This window comes from Parasteatoda tepidariorum, chromosome 2, assembly GCF_043381705.1.
Source record: "Parasteatoda tepidariorum isolate YZ-2023 chromosome 2, CAS_Ptep_4.0, whole genome shotgun sequence".
NCBI classification, from domain to species: domain Eukaryota; kingdom Metazoa; phylum Arthropoda; class Arachnida; order Araneae; family Theridiidae; genus Parasteatoda; species Parasteatoda tepidariorum.
The window spans coordinates 73,338,519-73,362,160 of record NC_092205.1 but is presented as its reverse complement, the minus strand read 5'-3'; the positions used below and the strand labels follow the sequence as shown (position 1 = coordinate 73,362,160).

General features: G+C 28.8%; 1 protein-coding gene across 1 annotated transcript in view; it reads right to left on the bottom strand.

Annotated features, from left to right (window-relative positions):
• LOC107444247 (protein unc-13 homolog B) overlaps window positions 1-17,625 on the bottom strand; it is a 541,472-nt gene extending 523,847 nt beyond the window's left edge. Inside the window, exons 1-5 of the mRNA XM_043038846.2 lie at window positions 17,400-17,625; window positions 11,590-11,619; window positions 11,112-11,211; window positions 8,259-8,376; window positions 4,613-4,736 (exon numbers count right to left, since the gene is read on the bottom strand). Coding sequence (XP_042894780.1) covers window positions 4,613-4,736; window positions 8,259-8,376; window positions 11,112-11,211; window positions 11,590-11,619; window positions 17,400-17,421 — 394 coding nt within the window. The 5' untranslated portion in view covers window positions 17,422-17,625. The remainder of the gene's footprint in view (window positions 1-4,612; window positions 4,737-8,258; window positions 8,377-11,111; window positions 11,212-11,589; window positions 11,620-17,399) is intronic.
• Between the last annotated feature and the right edge of the window lie 6,017 nt (window positions 17,626-23,642).

Here is a 23,642-nt window from a genome sequence, read left to right as displayed (position 1 = left end):
TTTTATTTTCATTCATAATCTGTTGCAACTTACTTTATCATTATAAATAAAGAATAACTAAAACTTATCGAAAAATACTAATACTAGAACACAGAATTAACCATACAGAATTAACCATACTAGAATTCTATTATTCCATTTTATTTCTCTATAGAGTCATATCGTTTATTGTTAATCTCAAACATAAGTTGCAAATCTCTTTTGGATCACTGCCAATTTTGCTAAATAAAAAAATTTTAATGCCCACTTAGTAACTATCCTTTTGTATACTATTCAGGTTATTTAACATATCACAAGGGTAATCGTGGCATAGTGAAAAACCCTAAAAACTTTTATGCACGAAAACTCGATACAAATATATCAATTTATATACCCTCACACGTTTCAGGGTTTAACATAATTTTTTTTAACTAAGATTTGCAACTAAATTACCAACCAAAGAAGAATACATGCACAGTAACTAATTTAAGAAAAGTAAGTTCTTAGAAGAATCACAATATTGCTTTTAAAAAATGTGAATATGAATCAAGACATTGAATTTTAAAATCACATGAATATGAATTACAATATTGGATTGGAAAAATACGAAAATACAAATCGTATAATGTGAATACAAAACTTTTATATTGTGTGAATACGAATTGCATTGCATGATTTTTAGATTGCATAATATGAATAGCAATGTGTAGCCTCTAAATCACATATGAATAGTAATATCGATGATGGATATTATAAACACGGAATGCAATTTCGATTTTAAAAACACATAGCTACAAATCACAATATTGTGTGAACACGAATCACAATATATAATTTTTAAATAGAATGAATAAGAATCCTGACACATAACTTTTAAATCAGGTAAATACGAAAATCCATGTTTTATATTAAAATCGTGGGAATATGAATCACGATACTAGCATATTTTGGCGCAGATCCTAATGTTAGTATCAAATTGGCGGATTTCCGCCCACTGATTCTTTCGGTTGAGCAGATTTTGCCATTTTTAATATTGGCAGATTTCCGCCACATTTTTGATGGCGCATTGTCGGAAGACTCACATATGCATAACCATCTCGTAAACAGGATTTAGTAAAAGTTTTAACACTTGAATTTTAGACTGCAAAATTTTGTGGTGAATTATGAGTTTTATTTGCAAAAGTCTACAAACCAATAAGGTCTTACAGAATTTTGCTAAATTTCTTGGAAAAAAAACATGTCTTGCTCCTAATTATTAGATTTGGTAGGATGATACGAAAAGTCCAGAATAGAATCACCCCTGATATTATGAAATAAATATAAGAGACATTCAATCAAAAATGTTTACTTCCAAAATTATTTAGTTAAGTTACCTTAAAAATAGCAAAATGTTGCAACTGATAAAATCTTATAAAAATGAATTTATCATTATAAAATCATGAGAATACATTATACATCTTATAAATGACATTGCAATACTTTTTTTTCGAAATACCAGACCTTTCCAAAAGCTTACATGATTTCTCGTATAACATAATGCATAGGTTTATCTATGAAAATGCAATTTTATAATTCTCTAGTAATAATTAAAACACTATGTAATGTCAATTGTTACTTTAAAACAAAATTACAATACAAAGTAAGAACATTGTAATTATAATTAAGTGTAAGCAAATTGTTTCGTATTTTATAAAATACAAAACATCTAATAGCAATAGTTACTTCAATGTTGGTATGAATGCTTAGAAAAAAAAACACAAATTATTTGACAAATGAATTATTTAAAAACTAACTTTTTCAAAACTCTTTTAACAAAATAAGAAAAAAAATGATATTCACGTAAGCATCGATCCTGACGCATTTTTAAAAAATTATCAATATCGCTTTTAAATTTCATTCAAAACAATACTAAGCCTTCCAAGTTACATGCAACTTGTTTCTGATTTTAATAAGCAATTTTCTTCTAAACTGAATCCTGACTGAGCGAAGTTAAATGGAAAAATTATTAAAAACTATAACTTAAAACTATTCAGATTTAAGTAATACCTATTTTGTCCTACTCTAAGCGAAGTGTTATTTTAACTATTACACTGTAACAAACGGACTAAGTCTGGCCGAAAAAAATTTACTGTTTTTGATCTTTTAAAGATAACTGATTGACTAACTTTTAGCCCTAATTCTTTGTCAAACTGTTACAGAATAAATTACTAATTGCATTTTTCCCTAATAATAAAATATTAACCTTTTATGTATATCTTTTATGTAGAGATTTTTTATTATTTTAAGAAGGGATCGGCTTTTTGCAAAAAAAGATTAGGACTAGTCCTGGGTTTCAAGGACCTGAAGTTTCCAAAGTCTAGTGGAATCACTGGAACCATAATAGAGTCTAACTAACAAACAATTACTTAGAAAATTTTTTGAACAAATAAGAAAAAAAGGCTTATCTTTGTATAGAAATATTATAAAGCAGAAGAAAATGTATCCTTACGAATGTGTGTGTGTGTGAATATCTGGTAAAAGTAATTGTTATATTACTTCTGTCAGACTCTTAACTATTTTATTAGTGTTTTTATGTGTTGCTTTTTGCTGTATGAAATAAAACATACAATTCGAAATATTTAAAGAAATCTACAATTTAAAAAAAATGGTATGCAATATTATTAGAACACCAATAAGCTAAAGAATAACTTATGAAAGGTAAATAAATTTAGGGCCAATTTACATTTTATTTAAATGAATTAGAATTTATGTCACCTTCTTACTCAGCTTCATTTTACTGATGAGAACGTCATGTTTATTACATAAATTATGATAATGTGTTAGTTGAATTGGATTTTTACTGAAACTCACTGTCTCATTTTAATCTGGTTCATTTGAAAAAAGGTGAGCTTTTTATTAGTGAATATCAATGCTTATCATCAATGTACTGTAAAGTTAATTAATCTTTTCCTTGATACTATTTAGTTCATTTAAAATATCTCGAATTAATTAATCAAAATGTTTCTTATTTGGAATAATTGCTGGAAATCTCAATGGAGATAACTAATGTTTCTCATTTATTTAATATTAAGAATGTTTAAATTCAAACATTCACACCAAAAACTTTTAGAAAGAATTTCAAATTGCTTCATTTCAAACAAAAATTAAAAAATAATAAAAAAATACTCAGTTATTGATAGTAAAGCTCAGTATTGCTTAATTCCATGTAAATAAAATGATTGAAAACTTTTTCTAGGTAAAAAAAAAAAAAACTCTATAATGTGATCTTAATTTTGGTAATAAAATTAAAATTTGTAATTTTAAAATTTCTCTGACAGTCCAAATTTGAGACTATAATCTATTCAATTATTTACATTTCAATTAGTCGGAAAACTTAGACTACAAGGATGACGAAATTCTAAAATTCTTTTACATCATGATTTAGTTGCAAAGTCAAATTATTTTTGTGAAGCAGAAGTTTTGTAATGTTTTTGTTCACAATTTGAAGTAATGTCCCAAACTGTCTTATAGTTATTTTACTGCACAAGAGATGAAAATATTTTGTTTGAAAATTCATTTTATACTGCAGCTCTCATTTTTCTGGAAAGTGCATTTATAAGCTCATGTATATTCCTTATAATATGTTTATTCTTTAGCATTGTACAAACACTTCAATTTATAACTAAATATGAATTCCTTAGTTCACAGATTGATTTTTCAGTCCTATTTTTTTAATTCAATTAACATTTAAGTCATAATTTAAGACATAGAAATAAAAGACAGTTCTAGATAAATTAACCTTAATTTTTATCTAACAAAAATTTCTTAAATGCTTTTTCTTCATTTAATATTAGGGAAAAAATTTGTTATTAAATGATATAAACTACATAAAAATAATGAAAAAAAAATCGATTTTGCTTTGTCTTGGAGAGGATCTATCAAGACAGAAAAGGCAAAAAAAACTTTTTATTTTAGAATTCACTTAAAATTTACCACCTTAAATTCTTTTTACACAATATTAGTTAAAATTTTTAAACATTTCATCAAAAGAAATCTGATATTAATTATCATAAGTCAAAAACGAAGAATAAGTATTTTTAAGGAATAGTAGTAGACGTTCATTTACGTCACACTAGAGCTGCACAATGGGCTATCGGCAATGGTCAGGGAAATATCCCTGAGGATGATCTGAAGACACGCCATCACAATTTTGATCCTCTGTAGATGGGGGTGGCACCCGCGCTTTGAAAGCTCGGCGACCGGCATGCGACGTCAAGCACGTTACGGTAGAAAGTTTAACGAGGACCTACGCAAAACGATCCAAGTGGTCACCCACCCGCACACTGACCACAGCCAGTGATGCCTGACTTTAGTGATCTGCTGGGAACCGTGTCTTAACGATCAGTCCACTGTGGGACTTTTAAGGAACAGACTATCATAGTTAAGTAGAACAGAAAATGTACAAAAGAATATAATTAAAAAATATTTTTAAGGAATACATAACCATAGTTAAGTAGAACAGAAAATATCAAAAAGAATAATTACAACTGCTTGCTGAACAGACATTAAAATGTTAAGAATAGCATACATGGAAAAGATAAGCATACATGGAAAAAAGCACTAATTATATAAAACTATATCAGTTAAAACATACCACATGGAAGTTCAAAGTGAGTCTCGAGGAGAAGACTGTGTCCAGTAGGCACTTTGGTTCCGACCACCTCCCCCTCCTCCATCATCAACTCTTGGTCAAGTGATAACCACTGACCTTCACCCACCTGAAACATTTCATTCTATTTAGTCATCATTCAAAATATATATATTATGCATGCGTTTTAATGTTTAATCTGCAATCTCATTATCAGAATATCCAAAGTAAAATCTCTGGAAAAGAAACAGAACAGGGGACAGGAGTCCGAGACATTCTCTGGACAAAAGAAAAAAAACAGGAGCTTGACAGCATTAGACAAGATTACTGCCCGAGAGTCAGAGACAACAAACTGATCAAAGACAGACAGCAGGCCCAACAATGAATATCAGTTCCTACATACAGTGACGGCGAAAGTATCTCAAAAGTGGGATATATATATATATATATATATACACATACATATATACATACATATATATACATATACACATACATATATATATATACATATACACATACATATATATTTATATATATACATATACACATACATATATAAATATAATATATATAGAGTTAAAGGGAATCAAACTATGAACCTCACACAAATGACAATCAAGAATTCGAACTTGCAATTTTAACTTCATGATTCGAATTCTCTTAAAATTAAAATTAAATTAGTAGAAGAAATTGTTTACCCGTAAATTATTTATTGCTTATTTTTTAGGTATCTTTTTTAAACATGCTTCAATGTTTTTTTTTTTTATTCTGCTCTTTGTAACATTTGAAACCAAGAATTTTCAGATCGGTCAGCAATAGGGACATATATTTCCTTTGCAAAGGGATAGGGATTATTTGGCAGCAGTTTTCACCAAGAATGTTAAAGTTCGATTGAAATAGAAATTCTTTTTCAGAATTCAGGCACAAAAGAATTATCTACTTTCTTTTAATTATAAATTTAATTACACAAATATTGAGTGAAAAACAGTAATCTTAAAAGGGGTTGTGCCTCTTTATTTATAAAATATTACTGTTCTCTCCGCGGTCTATGATTCCGCGGTCCCTGCCTACATAATTATTTACATCCAGTTCTGAGCCATAAGTATTAACATGCATCCAATTCTCAATAGGGGAACTTGTGTGTATTGACTTCATTCCTGCCCTAAACAATACTTCTAAACAGTCTTGCGTTTTTAACGGAGGCTGTAAAAGGTCACGTGATCTAAGAATTTTCTGATTTTGAATGGGTTGTTAGGGAATATCAAAAGCATAACATGAGCAGAAAAGTCAAACCTCGAAATGTCTTGTAAGAAACTCTCAAAGGGATTAAAGTTAGAGCAAGACCACTACTGTAAAGAGTAACATTTCTTATAAGAAACTCTCAAAGGGATTCAAGTTAGAGCAAGGCCACTGAATGGTAAGGAGTAACATTTCTTATAAGAAACTCTCAAAGGGATTAAAATCAGAGCAAGCCTACTGAACTCTAAGGAGCAATCATATTAGTTTCTGGTACAGTTTTAGAGAAGATTCCTCAATGGCATATTCAATACTCATATCACTAACGAATAGTAGCAAATAATCAATTGCTGTGGACTTCATGATCTAGTGACCAAATAAAAGGCATAATTTTGAATTGGTTCTATCGAATTTATTTTGAGAAGCTATTATCATTTGCGCATAACTGTACATAAAAATAAGTTTCAAAGAGTTGTGAAAAACAATTAATTACTCATTTTGAATAAGCTGAATTATTTAACTGATTAAATACTGTTTTAAAATCAGAGTAAAAAAACAAAATATTTCTCACGATAATATGACTTAATTACTTGGTTAAAATATAAAAAGGTTCAAAGGATTTGAATACAGAAAAAGAAAGGGTCGTCATGATTTGTCTTTTCAGTAACATATTGATCATTTTGTATTTTCCTAAAGTAATGTAGCCATATTTGGCAATTATTTCTACTGCAGTTACGCAAGTTTTTAATTTCATTTTTTTCTTTGCTGCCAAAATGTAAATATCTCTCATTTTAAGCAAGAGTAATAAAAAAATGGCAAAAACTAGGAAAGTTCCAAAATTCTTTTTTTGTCAATACTTTCAAAGAGAACTTAAAACATCCTACAAACATTAATTGAATTTAAAACTAAAATATGATATATTACTGCAATGACTATTAGAACACATTAAGAAAGCAAAAACTGAGACATTAGAATCACAGAAATAAGTAATAAAAAACCTAGTGTAATTATAATGGATGAATGGAAAATAACATTTTATAGCAGAATCGTTGAAATAGGTTGCACAGTAAGAAATTTCGGAATGTTATATTGACTGACCAATTGCATGAGTCAATAAACATCACTTGCTAAATTCTGACATTTGGGCTTAGTTTAAGTGAACCTGCAGTTCGTAATTAGGAGATGGAGTAGTTGGTCCCTGCTTCAGATCATGTCTTCTTACATCATAATTGTAGATTATCATATATTCATATTTTTTAGTGATTTCGATAATTAATTAAGGACATCTAGTTGATGGCATCAATAGCATGCAAATTTTAGAGATCTCATCTGTATTCCAATGCATAGCAGTCACTAGCCATTCTAGCCAGCATGACTAGCCATTCAGTGCTAAAACTATCACCATGTAGATGATGTATGTCTTAATCACCATGTTGTCATTTATCATTCCATTTATTTGTATAAGTTACGTTTTTGATGTTGTCATGAATAGTTATACATTACGTGGAGTCTACCATTCAAGTCATGTTTTGAATCAGTGCGAGCATTTTAGTCTTCATTGTGTAAAGCTGTCACTCTAGTGGACCATGCACTCCTTGCACTCAGGCGAGTGTTATTCTAGTTTAATTCAATTTTCATGCCTTTGGAGTATGCAGCAAGTATGTGGCAAGTCAGAATGGTGGTGGGAGTAGCAGAGTGTGAGGGTTGTTTGACTGGCACAATTGGTGATTGGTCAGTCGCATGGGTGCAAGTTGGAAAAAAGGCCAAAACTGAAATTTTTTTGACTGAAATACCTAACATACACAATACCCCCTCGACCTATGCAAACTATCTAAGAAAGCTTTACCATAACACATCAAGTTTAAATACTGTACAAAAAATATTTATTCATCTGTCTTTTGATAAAATAACAACAGGACATAGGAAAGTAGACCAATAACGTAGACCGAAAAATATTTTTAAGGACAGAAAGAAAAAAAATGTCTCCGTCTTCGAGTCAGTCTTATTTCCGTCTTACTTCCGACAACGGACATTTTTGAAAGACGGAAATCTGTCCTGGGGACGGAAGACTTGCACCCATGGTCAGTCGACAGATCATTACAACTTTAACATTACTGCTACAAACTGAAGCTAATAAAAACAAATGTCGTCATAAACTAAATAAGACAACAAAAAAGTAGATAAGAGCATTAGAAAATATCAGGAGAGTGAAACACACGGTGACATAAAGATAACCCCTCCCCCAAAAAAATTTTTTTATACATAAAAATATTGAGTAAAATTAATGACAACATTTAGAAAAATTAATACACAATATAAAAAAAATTGAGACAAATAATATAATGTGAAGAGAATAATAGAATTCTTACATACAATTATCAACAGAATATAATGATAAAAAGAAAACTGATACCTCATTTGAGTATTTGACTCGAGTGAGAGGCAACCATTGCAAGCCTAAAAGTTTGTCCCATACCATCCCCTTGTTCCAGACTTCAATAATGAGACCAATGTCCATCCTGTTGGTTTCACTGAAAGATTAAATGCTTTTAATTACTCAAAATATGAAGAATATCAAAATATTTTGTTTAAGATATAAAGTACAAAATATAGATATAAATGAAACATTGAATAAATATTACCATCTTGAAAATGATAATGTCTATTTAATGTTTCATGTATTATCGATCCAATACTGGATGAAAGTTTTCTAAAATCTTTAAGACTCATGTGAGAGGCACATTAAAACTACACTGGTGTGGAAAGGTGCTAAATTATACTGAAATGTGAAAAATTATGTGGAACTATGTAAAACGATGCTTAACTTTTAGACACCAGTGTATGGTCTACAAAAATTAAAAATTTGTAGGGTGCTGTATTGTATCTACCACTACAAAAATACAATCCCAATTTACTAGTATATAAGACATGTTAACTAGATTCTATGCCGGGTCTATAACCAATTAGAGAGCATGACGAACTAGTACTCATTAATCAGGTGATACCAAGAGTAACTAAAGCCACATACTCAGGTCTAGTCATCAACAACAGACTGACTTGGTTGGATCATGTTAAAAATGTTAAAGATAAAGCAAATGCTGCAACTTTGAAACTGCTATCCAAGATGTACAGTGAAAAATTAAGCTTGAAATTGAAGATATTGTTATTTATTTCGACGATAAGACCAATCATGACCTATGCCTCACCAGCATAGTGTAATGTATCTCAAAGTGAGTTTAGGAAACTCATGAGAACGCAGAATAAGATCTTAAGAAAGATAACTGACGCTCAATGGTATCAAAAAAATGCTGATATACACACGGGCTTAGAAATTGACAGTTTCGATCACCACTTTAACAAAATGAATCTGAATTTTTTTTAAGAAGAGTTAGATTGTAAAGCTGCAAACTTTAACTCAATTTTCGAGTACGAAAACCTATTCGAAGATGCTTCTCTGAGGCCAGTTGCACACTTTTTTTACAAGTGATGCAACACTGACCATTTGAGTCAAACTCAATGGAGCGTAAATAGTGAATTTTATATTATAGCAATATTTTCTTATGGCACTTATTTATATATAAAATTATATACCAAAACGGACAATATTCGTATAGAATAACACTAATATAGATGCGTAATTGTATGCAAAATGTGTTGACACAAATCAAATTGAATTGTATTGTACTAGATTTCATGAAAATTGACTATGCTTTATGATAAAAGTGAAGAGTATGTGATTGTTGAGAATGTGATATGAGAAAGTGTATTGTACTTGAGAGATGTACAATAGAGTTTGACAAACTTCTTACAGGAATTATACTTTTATCATTCTTTTTCTCCATTACTTATTTATATGTATATGTAAAAAATGCATCATTATTTAATATTACTCGAGCAATGTGCTCATACTTATTTCTCGACTTTTATTTTAGGCTACAGGGACTGTAAGGAACTACCACTATGATCCTTCAATTCATGATGAAGGGGTAAGGGCCACTTCGGTCTCAGGCATCCCGACCAACCAACATGACTCTATGTCAGGGTACCTTTTCATAGATGAAGGTTGACATTGTCGATAACTGCTATCCCAACATTGGTGACTTCCGGACGTGATGTAAACAAGCCTAACTTGACAGAAACTTTGATGGATGGTTCCCATTGAACAGTTGACTTGCTACTTGTGACTGTCACAATATTCACTGCACGTTGCTGCTTCTCAGTCCCAATCACACACAAGGTCAGTCTGTATACACTCGTCTGCTAATAACAACACAGGAGCGACCATGGCCGTGAACTTAAAACAGCTCTCACGATCATCATTTAAAAGTATGGTGATCACTCCCGGCTTCGCACTAATCAGTAATGAATCAGCTAGTGGTATCTGTTCATCGAATTCTATCACAAATATAATTCTGGTGGGGAAGTACTGTAGTGTATCTACCACTACAAAAAAACAATTCCAATTCACAAGTATATAAGACAAGTAAACTCAATTCTGTGTCGGGGTACCTTTTCATAGATGAAGGTTGACATTGTCAATAACTACTATTCACACATTTCCCCCCTCCCCCCAATCCCCAATTTTTATAAGCCAATATGCTAGTGTACTTTCAAGAAACACAGAAAGTAACATAACTTTCAATTTTTTTAAGTTAAAAAAATATAATCACACACACATCGTCACATCAGACTACTAAATTGATCCGTGCTGAGGCCTTTCTTCTTTCAGGAGGTGTTGGTCTGCCAGGCCTAATTGACTACCGTTTAGCGGTGCCTCCACAAATTCAACTCTAGGAAAAACGGTAGTTTCCCCAAATACTTTATCTTAAAATTTCATTTTGTATCCCGTAGGAAACGATAAATCCATATTTTTACCATATCTTTGTGCTGATTTTTTTAATAATTTCTAATTTTCGGAAATTATGTCTAAATTTCACAAAATAGGTACCTCTCAGAAAAACCTAGACAGACCCCTGATTAAACACTTTCATAAAAAAAAGAATTAGGGTACAACCTTTGAACCATCCGTGTCTAAAATATTAACGATGAATTAAGCAGATCGAAAATGTAGAGTAAAATACCGATCAATTCTAGATAAATGCCTTATTTTCTTTTAATTTAACTCAATTATAAATGAGCATTTAATTCTAAAGGAATGCTACCCTTCAGTTCATTTTTACTTTGATATAAACTGTAATATGTTTTATATGTATGTTAAAATATATATACCATAAATTTTAATAAAAGCATATAAAAAAATTCTTACAACAGGAAGTCTGTTTCCCAAGTGGGATTGTTGCCCTTTACTGCTACTGTTGTGGACTTCACATTTTGCAGTTTTAGGGTAACATAGGTATTGAACTGATCTAAAAAGAGAAAAAAATTAATGTATGAGTTCATAAAGAATTATACACATGGGAAATAACTTTTTTACATGCTATAATAAAGTATTTTGAGGTATGAAATTTTAATAAATAGTTGCAAATAAAAAAAAAGAAAAGGCTGCATTAAAAATATTAATTGCTTAGTAACAATTATCTTATTATCACTTGGACTTATGGAGTTCAGATCATCTAGTAATGGTAAATGGCATGAACTTTCTTCGGCACTATCTTAATAACTAAAATTTCCCCATACTGAAATTGTCATTTTTATCATAGATAGTTTTCAAACAAATAACAAAATAATTAAACCAAAACATAAAATAAGTAAATGCAGATAAATTTTAAAATGTATAAACTTACTTGCAGTGCCAACCAAAGCAGCTCTTCTCACTAAAATAGAATTTTAACAAATTAATTAAATTATAGGAAACAAATTTAATCACTACAATATTAATAACATGAAGCACTCTTGTCACTACAATATAAAACACTCTTCTGCTTGAAAAGCAGGTTTCCAGGATTAAATGAGACTTTGCTAAAAAGGGACTGCTATGTGGAAAAAAAATATTCCTTTCTAAAGTCATTGAAGCTTCAATGCTCCACTTAAAGGCAACAATATTTTCACAAAGTTTACAACAGTTATGGAAGTATATCAGTGATGTAATTTTCTTAACTAGTAATCAAGCTATTAATTGACAATTATAGGTAGTAACAGGAATAAAAGAGGACATTGCAATCTTCCAAACCTTAATAGTGACAAATGAACAAAAAAAGGAAAGGCTGCTCAAAAAATATTAATTTCTTAATAATCATAATCAGGGGTCTGTTCAGGGTAAATTTACTGCCGTTTCGCGGTACCTTCACAAATTCAATTTTAGGAAAAACGGTAGCTTCACAAATAAAAAAGCAAGCTCTCATGCAAACCTCGTTCTTGTTGCAATCTATGGAAAAGAGGAGTGCAATGTGGTAGGCCTAATCGGTCACTTACGCTAAATCAAAGCGAGCTTCTTTTTAGCTGAGTTTTTTTTAAAAAAATTAAATGATGAGGCTCTTTCTCTATAAACTTCACAGGAAGTTGAAATTTGAACATTATCCTAAACACTATTGTAAATTTATTTGAACAGACCTTTATTTTTTTTATGAACCATTTTTTTCTCTGTGAAACTTTTTTCTGTATGAAGCAGTTGAAAATGTTCTCATAATTAAAATTATTTATACTATTAAATGCATGTTTTTATTAAATTCAAGTTGAAATTTAACAATCAGCAATGATTTTTATAGATTTTAAAATTTGGGTATAATTTTTAGCCTAAAATTTTACAATAGCAAAATTGTTTTTGAATAAATTTGGGGAAAAATATATAGGAATTTACCAGTCAAAAATTATTTTTATTTGTAGTGACAATTTCTGAAAATATTTTCTTACTTTACCATATTTTTGTGTTGATTTTTTTATACAATTTTTAATTTTCACAAATTATGTCTAAATTTTCACAAAATAGGTACCTCTTAAAAAAACCTAGACAGACCCCTGATAATGACTTGATAGAAATTCTGCTTGACATTTTAGTAAATATAGGTCTAGGGTGCCCAAAAATGTAAAGCAAAGCATTTCTGCATCGACCATTGTGGACAAAATCATTTAAACTATAATATTTTTGAACTCAATAAAATTCGCCTCTGAAGCCACAAGCTGCATGTTTAGTGTTATTCGTTTAATACGGTGGTGTTCAAAAAATTATTAAAATTTTTAACATACTAAGATGTACACCAGCAGGGCAATATAGCAGCAAATATGGAAAAGTCATTAACAAATGCTGTCAACATCACATGCATCGAAGACAAACTTGGCACTCCCTTAATGTATTAAGGTAATGTGCTATTTATATAATTATATTGGAAAGAAAAAACCAAGACTTTAAAAATTGCATTGAAACCCATTGCAATACCATCAAAAAAACGATAGATAAAGCATTCTGGATTTATGACAAAATTGACACAATTCATGTGTAAGAAAAAAATGAGATTTAAGATCCGTGTCTCACAAATAACTTGTATTGAAAAAAAACTATATAGTAGAAGCCATGATGAACTCTGTAGAGAAATAAACTTCTATTTACGAGATAATCCATTAACTACTATAGTCTACCTACGAGACAAAATGACTTTAAAACGGTATCGTCAAAATAGCATTTGCATGCAAGCTAAAAACCCTACTTAAATACACAGTGACTAAAAAAAAACAATCAAAAAACCATGTGGATTTACAATGGAATCATTGAGAATTGAGCAAATCAAAGAAATGATTACACAGATGCGCAATAAAAAGAATTCTGTGACATAAATATATATATCATAAATAATCAAAACAAATTGGGGGTTTTAAAACCTCTATGCTTAAAAAATATTTTAAAATTGAAACATTATATTGGGTTGGCAAGAAAGAAATTTCGGTTTTTAGAGTGAAATAAAACTCACATTTTTTAATACAAAAATGAACTTTAATCAGTCATATATCTTCCATTCTGTTCGATGACCTTTTGTCATCTTTCAGGTTTCTTCATGTTTGAACATCATGCTCAAAAAACTTATGGTCCATAGCGATTAACTCAACGAAATGCAAATTGAGGTGATAGTTATAACTGAAATTTTTACAATCTGGAACGTTTTAAAAACTTCATAATAAATGATAATTTGATTGTGCAAGGTTGGGACTATTAGAAACACAAAACTTCCACTAACCACAAATAATTTTGTATGCGGAAAAATTGTGCGTGGCTTTGCATTGTCGTGGTAGAACAGGATCACTTTCCAATGTTCCATTTAGTCTCGGCTATGCAACATTGCATTATCATTAATCTCAAAGCTCACAAAACTTTTAAAGTTGAGAAAATTTATCGAATTTCGTTCCAGTTTTCTGATTTGCGGATAACGGGTTCTGTACTGTAGTAAAACTGACAAAACTGTACAGATTTTTAAAAAAAATTCATTCAAATATGAATTATATGCATACAACAAATCACACAAATGACTTGCTAAGAAATATAGTTGCAAACTTTCTTTCTTTAATTGCAACCGACTTATTGCAACTCTTTTCTTAGTGGTTTACTTTTCAATACATTTTTAAAAAATTGGATACCAAATTAACTAAATAATTAATGTAAACATTGCTGACAATATGAAGATAAAGCAGAACATTGTTGATCTGAACTTATCAAGACCAGCACAGATTTCGATTACAGAAATCTTGACTGTGATCTATGTTCTATGAAAAACTTATTGTTATATATCCAATCCTGTCAATAATTAGATATCAGGAATTATTAGGAATTAGATTTCAGGAATTTCAGGAACACAGATTTCGATTACTGAAATTTTGACTGCGATCTATGTTCTATGAAAAACTTATTGTTATATATCCAATCATGTCAATAATTAGATTTCAGGAATTGAACAGTCTTGTGGTTAACCAATTTTAAGACACTATATTGTTTAAAGAGAAATGTTTCTTATTCGAAAGTTATTTGCTAATCACTTTTTAGACACATTATCATCAATCACATGATTTGATAATACAATATAGTGATTCATAAACAAACATGAATTATGAATCTCACATAGCAGTTTGTAGATATTGCTAGCAGCTCAAATCTGAGTTAATTTCCCACTTAGTTAAGTAAATCATGATTTATATTATTTAAAATTTTCCCCAATAATCGATAATTAATTTAATATTTAGGTTACTTTCTTGACATGAAGTAAAATGCCACTAAAAAATAAATAACAAATTTTAAATACATAGGACAAATTTTTCCAATAACAATATATTGATTAAATTACTAAAAAGGATAGGTATGCCTTAACAAAAGATAGCATCAATATTTTTCATCAAGTTTCAAAATTCAAGATAAAATTACAAATTTCAAGAATAAAGAATTATCCTTCTACAATAACCTATCTCATTTTTTTTTTAAATAATAATTAGCACTGCATTCAAAAATGAAACATACTATTAAAAAATAAAAATTAAGAAAAATTCTTTCAAACATTGAGAAGTCAGTTATTAAAAATACATATATCTTGAAACAATGATAATTATGAACAAAAACAGAATTAAAATCTATTACTTCTACTATGGCTAGAGGTACATTCTTAAATTTAAAGCTTTGATGCATATTGTCTTTTTTTTTTTAATAAAATTAAATATTTTGATACTGAAAAATAATCTTAAACCTTTGATAATGTACATTTTCTTTTTGCTTTTAAAATAAACTTTTAAACTACAGTATTAAAAATTTCATGATTAAAAAAAAAATTTGGTTAAAAAAAATAGGTTCTTAATAATACTTTCGATATTTGACTAGGTTTATCAAAAAATTTCTAAAGAAATTTAATTATCTAACTTTCAAATTATTTTTTGACTAACAGGCAAGATGTCGCACGTAATCATTCGAGGGCCACAACCACTACCATTTTATTAAAATTATCAAAAATAAAAATTGATTGGCAGAAATAAAAAATGTCACATTCATTGCTAAATCTTTAATTTTATTTAAAACTTAAGATTATAAAATTCAAACCTCAACATTTTAAAACACACAATTAATCAGTAACTAAAGACATTATAAATAATTTTGATTTAAACATTTACCAACTTACTTCACCCATAAATAAACATATAATTAAAAACTATGTTTAATGTTTTAGCTGTCAAATTTAATCATATTCGTAAATTAGGAAAGCATGAATTATGAATGTATCTTGCAATTGAGAACTAATTGTATCTAAATAACTATTGAAAGAAATTTTCTTTAAAACAAATTAAAAACAATAAAAAAATATTATAAAAAATCCAAAATATATCTAAACATTAAAAGACTGAATTCTCTCAACTTTTTCCTTTTTTTATTTTCTTAAATGAAAGCAAGTTTAAAAAGAATGTAGCTTAAAGACTTATCTATTAATTAAAGAAACACTTAATTAATATACAGTAATATATAGATACATAATTGATTTATCAACAGAGAAAGTCAAAAACGTGAAATAATTTATTTTTCTTCTCATTTAAAGAAGAAAAAAAAGACATGGGTATTGTGAAGAACTAAAGTTGTAATTGATTTGAAAATTATATATTTTTGAAATAAATTCAATTGTCTCTACATTGCCAATTAATATCTAGGATAACTAGAAAATGTTCTTATTATACTAATGAATAATTAAATCAATATCAGTAAATGTAAAAATTGAATTCAAATTTATTATTATTTGTGCACCCTCATTTTTAATGATATATTTAAAGTAAATATTATTTTTCTTCACAACTAGTTTACTATCTACTTAAATATTAATTGTTTAAGATTGCCAGGCTAGGAATAACATTTAATGTGATTAATAGCTCTACAATTTAAATTAGAAAAAGAATTTAATTTTATTCATAGTGAATGATTGTAAGTGATTCTGGGTATAAACTTTGATATTTTCCACAATATCTTTGCTCAGTAAATCAATGTTATTTAGAGCATAATTAATTAGGCCAGACATAACAAAGCAATACAAACTGATAACCATGTTGACACAAAAAATAAACACCAAAATCGTTTAAGGAATGAGAAATCCCAACAGGATTTGGCAAAGATAAGGGCATCCTTCATACAACACAACAAACAAAACACACCATACTACCTGATAATGATGAGATAATCCACACCTGTCGCAAAAAAATGACGTAAAGGATTAAGAAATAAAAAAAGCAATTAAATATATTAGATCCTGAAAGCTTTATAAACAACTAATCACAGTAACACATAAACATCCACATAACATTGCGATTCCATTTCATGCATCAAATCAAGCCACAAATGATGTAAATATCCCTCTGGAGAGCACAACTCTGCATCAATTATTCAATAAATAATTGCGATTTATTTTTATTTTGAATTTTATGCACTACTTATTAAAAACATTCAAAATTGAAGGGTAGTGGAGCTTCACTATCTGCACCCGTTCAGTGCCTTTGAGGATATCGCTCGGCTCAATTCGCCTATTATAAGGTAAGGATAAATACTGAAGAATGCACAAGAGGATTATGAGAGGAAAGAGGTCTATTAGACCGCCTTTACACACAAGATGAATAGCAGGATGATGAGATAGTGATCCGGACTCGAACTCACCAGTTACGCAGAGTAGGGCCATGCTGCTAGGAAATTAACTCCAATGGTTGTGGAGTAAACACCTGGATTACATAATCTACACAACTTCTTAAACAACCTGTTCCTAAGACCGTTCATACCACACCGCTCTTAAAAAAACATCTTCAGTCCTATGAGCGAGCACCAGTATTCCATGAGAAGACACATTTCCGCCATGTCGTTACGTCACGTGTGACGTCAATGACTGGCGCGCTTCGGAGCAGACTCCGAGGAGAAGGAACCCAGAGTTTCCCGCTAAATTGACTTCTGAGACGCCATTATTGGTCATCTGTTTTATGTCCATTAAAGTTAGGGGAAGTGGCGGATCTTGGCAGTAAAAAGTTTTTATTGGTAGCATCTTTTTTCTGTTTATTTTTTGGGCAAAATAATTTTGTTGTTTGGTAAAATCAGGGTTGTGCAGTCGAGGTTGGAATAATTTACTCGATTCTGACTACGCTAAAAATTAGTTTCAAAGGCTAAAAATTAGTTTTTATAAGTCAAAAAGAAGTATTTGATCTTATAAAAAATTATTATAAACTAATTACAAATAAAACTAATTATTTTTAGGAAAAAATATTTTTTTATAAAGATAATTATCAAAAAAATAATTACAATTTTTTCTAACATTAATAATTATTAAACTTTTTTTGTCGAATAATCAATTTATTAATCAATTAAGTTAAAATCATTGCAAAGTGATGCAAATATAACATCAATACTTTCCTAGGATTATGCAAAAATATTAACAGAATATTAACCAAAAATTATGTACAAATAAAAATAATTATTATTAAAACTATTACAACTATTAATAATTATAATATTTTGTAGTCGAATTATCATTGCTAAATTAAAATCATTACGAAATGAAGCAAATATAATATTAATACTTTGCTAGAATTATGTGATAAATTTAACAGAATATTAAGCAGAAATTATGCACAAATAAAAATAAATTATTTTTATAAAAATAAATATTATAAAAAATAATTAAAATTATTAAAAATATTAATAATTATTATATTTTAATAGTCGTATTATCATTGTTAAGTTAAAATTGTTACGAAATGAGACAAATATAATATTAATACATTCCTAGGTTATGTGATTTCAACAGAATGTATGTTTATGAGTAATTTCAACAGAATCTAAGTTAGATTTAGAATTAGAGTCCTACTTTCACAGAAAAATGAGTCTAACATTTAATCTACCGACTCCGCAGTTCTGGTTAAAACAACTGATTTTTATAATTAATTTTAATTAACTTCAATTTTTGCATCGATATAAAAATTATTTAGCCAAAATTATGCAGAAATCTATATTTAAAAATCAAAAAATCACTAGTTTCAAATTGATTAAGATTCCTAGATTATTTTACCTGGGAACATAAAAATTTCAATTTAGTTATTGTTTTATAATGCTAAATTTTAAATTTCACATTTTTAAATCATAATTTTTTTGTTCTCTATACCATATACTTATGGCTATAAATTGGATCGAGCTGTTGCACTTTAACATTTTTTTAATCGATAACTAATTACAGTTAGTTATAACTATGCTAATAAATGAACTTTTATTAATATTATTAATTGTAAAAATATTAGGCGAATACATAAATCTATATTATTTAATATATATGCTATTTATTTTATTAACTTTTATACATATTAAGATATTAATGTTGTATAATATTATTAATTATTAGTAATTAAGACAAACAATTAAAGGAGGAAAAAGTAATAAAAAGCAATAAAATAAAAGATATGTGTGTTGGTAAGACAGCACTGTCTACCAACACACAGGAGCCTTTCTGTTGTCAGTGGAAAACCCAAAACTGACAGTGCTCCGAGGCCCCATTATGATAGACAAATATGAGAAAATCATTACAAGAATTGAAAAGCACAGAAATAATTTTCTCTTATTTGTCTATCCATTATGGGGCCTCGGAACACTGTCAGTTTTGGTTTTTCCACTGACAACAGAAAGGCTCCTGTGTGTTGGTAGACAGTGCTGTCTTGCCAACACACATATCTTTTACTTTATTGCTTTTTATTACTTTTTCCTCCTTTAATTGTTTGTTTGAATTTCTAAACTAAAATAAAGCAAATTTGGTTTTAACTGCTTTAGGCGCTTTTCCATTTTGATATAATGTTTTAATTATTAATTCACCTTTTTGTCTTTTTCTGTATTTGTAAATTAGATTAATTTTCCGATTAATTATTAGTAATGTAATATTAATTACTTAGTGATATTTCTCATCGGGTAACTTTAATATTAGAGTATGTTAAATTATAGTTTCTCTCTCTCTCTCTCTTTTTTTTAAACTAAAATTCTAATATTTAATTCTCTTCCCTCATCAATAAAATTAATTAAGCTTTGTCAGATTCTCTAAAATTTGTTTTTCAAAAGGCAAAATAAATTAAAACACTTTGAGCTCTGATTTTATAGCTTACAGCTTCACTTTGAGACTTCGCCGGAAACATACAAAAAGGAAAAGCATTTTGCTTTCGGCAGCAAAGGGATTGAATGCTGAATACTTTCTCCAATAAAATCAAATGGTTACTCATTTAGTACGGATATTCACTTAGTAATATACAATTAATTCTACTTGAAAGATACGAAAAAGGAATGCGTTTTTCTTTAGGCAGCAAAGGGATTGCATGCTGAACACTTTCTCCAATCATATCAAATGGTTACTCATTTAGTGCAGTTCATTCATTTTGTAATATACAGTTAATTCTATTCGAAAGATACGAAAAAGAAATGTATTTTGCTTTGGGCAGCAAAGGAATTGCATGCTAAATATTTTCTCCAATAAAATCAAATAGGTACTCATTTAGTGCGGCTCATTCATTTAGTAATATACAATTAATTCTATTCGAAAGATACGAAAAAAAAATTTATTTTATTTTGGGCAGCAAAGGGATTGCATGCTGAATATTTTCTCCAATAAAATCAGATGGTTACTCATTTAGTGCTGATATTCACTTAGTAATATACAATTAATTATTCTCCAACGATGCAAAAAAGGAATAAATTTTGCTTTGGGCAGCAAAGGTAATTGCATGCTGAACATTTTGTCCAATAAAATCAATTGGTTACTCGTTTAGTGCGGATATTCATTTAGAAATATACAGTTAATTCTGGATTATCTGCAAAAGTTGAACAGCCCAACAAACACAGATAAAGAAGAAGAAAATAATTTAAGAAAAGTCCTCCCCTCTAAATAATTCAAGAAATACCATCTAAATACATAAATTTTTTATTGTGGTACATTAACTAACTCCCGCGAAACATAACAACATGGAAGTAAGGCAAATTTCTGATTCGTAATCTAACGGGGGAATAAAACTAGAATTTACGAAATTTTTAACGTTTGTCCGGAGGGTCATTAACTTTGAGTGTTCAAAATGAGCTTTATTTCTGAGAATAAAAAATAACTCCGGGAAGCGGGTCGGAAAACTTTTATGTTTTGTATCAGTAACTCCATCCGAACTTAAAATGGGATTTAGCTGCTTCTGGCATTGTATCAGATCAAAAGTTTGATGGTAACTCTGTTTTTTTGGGATTATTTTACAACAGAAAACGGATTTATCGTTTACAGAATTAATTAATCCATAAAACAGAAGGAATACTAAAATAAAATTCATAATATTTGGCGAAGAAATGCTGCATTTTTTTTGTTAGTATAAAATGAGCCCAAATAAATATTTTCATTTGGCACAAATGAATATTTTAATTTTTTTATAATAATACGTATATTATAATACATGCGCATGTTTCAGACGTACGTATATTATAACAGTATGTAAGATTATAATAGTACGTACGTAATAGTATGAATAGCATATTTTTTATGATAGTATTTTTTTAAAATAGTCACACATTTTATTTCATACATATGTTAATGCTAAAGCTTGAAAGTCGCCAATGATCAAGCTAATCTGCAGATTAACTTATTATATTCTTCGCTACATGTCGGCCAAATAAATATCTTCATTTGGCACAAATAGATACTGCATTTTTTTATAATAGCATGTATGTTATAGCGCTTAAGTATATTACTTACTCACTTTATAATAGCATATAATATTATAATAGTATTGTAACAATACATACTTGCGTAATAGTACGTTAGTATATTTTTTATTATTGCAGTTTTTTATGGTAGCCACATATTTTATTTCACATTCATATGTTACCGGTAAGGCTTGAAGGTCGCCAATGTGGACATAATCTAGCTAATCTGCAGATTAACTTGTAATTTTCTTCGCTACATTTCGGCCAAATAAATATTTTCATTTGTGACAAATGGATACTATACTTTTTTATAATAGCACGCATGTTATAATGCATACTCATATTACTTACGCCCTTATATTATAATAGTACATAATATTATAGTAGTACGTAATATTATAATAGTATTGTAACAATACGTACGTGCGTAATAGTACGCAAGTATATTTTTTATACTAGCAGTTTTTTTTTTTTTATAATAGCCACATATTTATTTTATATGTATATGTAACCGGTAAAGCTTGAAAGTTGCGAGTCATGACCTAATTAATTTGCAGATTAACTTATTTTCTCCGTACGGGGGTGGAAGTAACATTTTTTCAGCATTTTACCAACACTGCAAAAAATTTCGGTTATATCAAAAATAGTTCTCACTATTTTTGGTGTTGCGGTAATCTAAATGCGTTTTTAAGTACAAAACTCTAGTTATCGTGTAAAAAATTATATAATATAGACAAAAAACTGTTGTTTGAAAGAATTAGGGAGATTACATCATTAAACGTGTGTTTGCAATGAAGTTATAAATTGATTCTAATGTGCATGAAAATATGTGTTGTCAGTAAATAAACAAACAAAAAATGAATAAATAATTAAATAAAACTATAATAATGTAAAATTAAATAAAAATATGACTAAAAAAAGTTAAACTTACCTCAACACCAAAAATGGTACCAATTATGCACCAATTTTTTTTATAGTATAAGTAATGTGATCACTAACGGCTTCCGTATCTTTAAAGTTCAAAAGATTCTTTCTTTTCATCAACTAATCTGTTGGTTGTTAGATTATGTTTATTTACTTAATTTTTTAGATAATGAAAAATAAACAAATGACATTTTGTTAATTTCCTTAATTATAATAATATTTCAAACCATTTAATTCTTGGTGTTATAGTTTTTAAAGTGATTGATCCTATCAATTAATTTGTTGATTGTTTGATTGTAGTAACTTGGTTTTTCCAAATATCTAAAAATAAATAAAAAATATTACTTGAAGGGTACAGAAAGGTTGTTATTGTTCCAGCAAAGATCTTATTTCCTCTTAAACCAGTGCTCCCTACTAGTAATTTTCAGATTTTGTTAGGTAATTCGGAAATAGCATAGGTAATTTGAGGAATGGAAAATTTTTTGTCACTTTAACGAATTACCCTAGTTAACCTGCACATTAGATAATCAGTTCTATAACTGATTTCTACACTTTATCTATAACACATTGAATCTCAGGTCGGAATAGCAGTTTTCGAAATATGAAAAGCGCTTTTCTCAAATCAATGTTATGTTCTAGCAGATTTAATTTTTTATTTGAAATCTGACACATTTACCTAAAAATCAATCCTTAAAAAGGTATATTTTTTTCTCATTTGATTTTATTTTTGAATTGACAGTGAATATTGAAAATGAAAAAAGGTGAAGAAAGAACTCTGTTATTTCAAACAACAACTGTTTTTTTTTAATTTGTTTCGACTTTGGAAATTATACGAAAAAGCATTATAATTAAGATCTAATTATTATTTTTTATTAATTATTAGGCCTTAATTATAATTAAGTCCTAAATCTAAAATGAGATGACACTAAGTATCAACTGAAGTACCTATGCATTTTATTATTAGATAGAGAAGACACAGTGTCAAGAAAATTGACACTTTAACATAAATTTTCTTGACAGTTAAATGATTTTAATAGTGATTTTATTGACAGTGAAGTTCAGGAAGGGAAACAAGAATCATAAATTAACATCTTGACTAGTTGTGAATTTATAATTTCTGTTTGAGGGGAGGTTGCCAGTCGTATTGAGCATGACCCTAGTACCTGCAACAAAAAGCGTTAAATTATTTGTTTCAACATCCTTTAATTACAGATTAAAAATGAAATAATTCAAGTAAATTAAGGGTTATAGAAAATGGATTTTTTTTTCAAAGATAACATT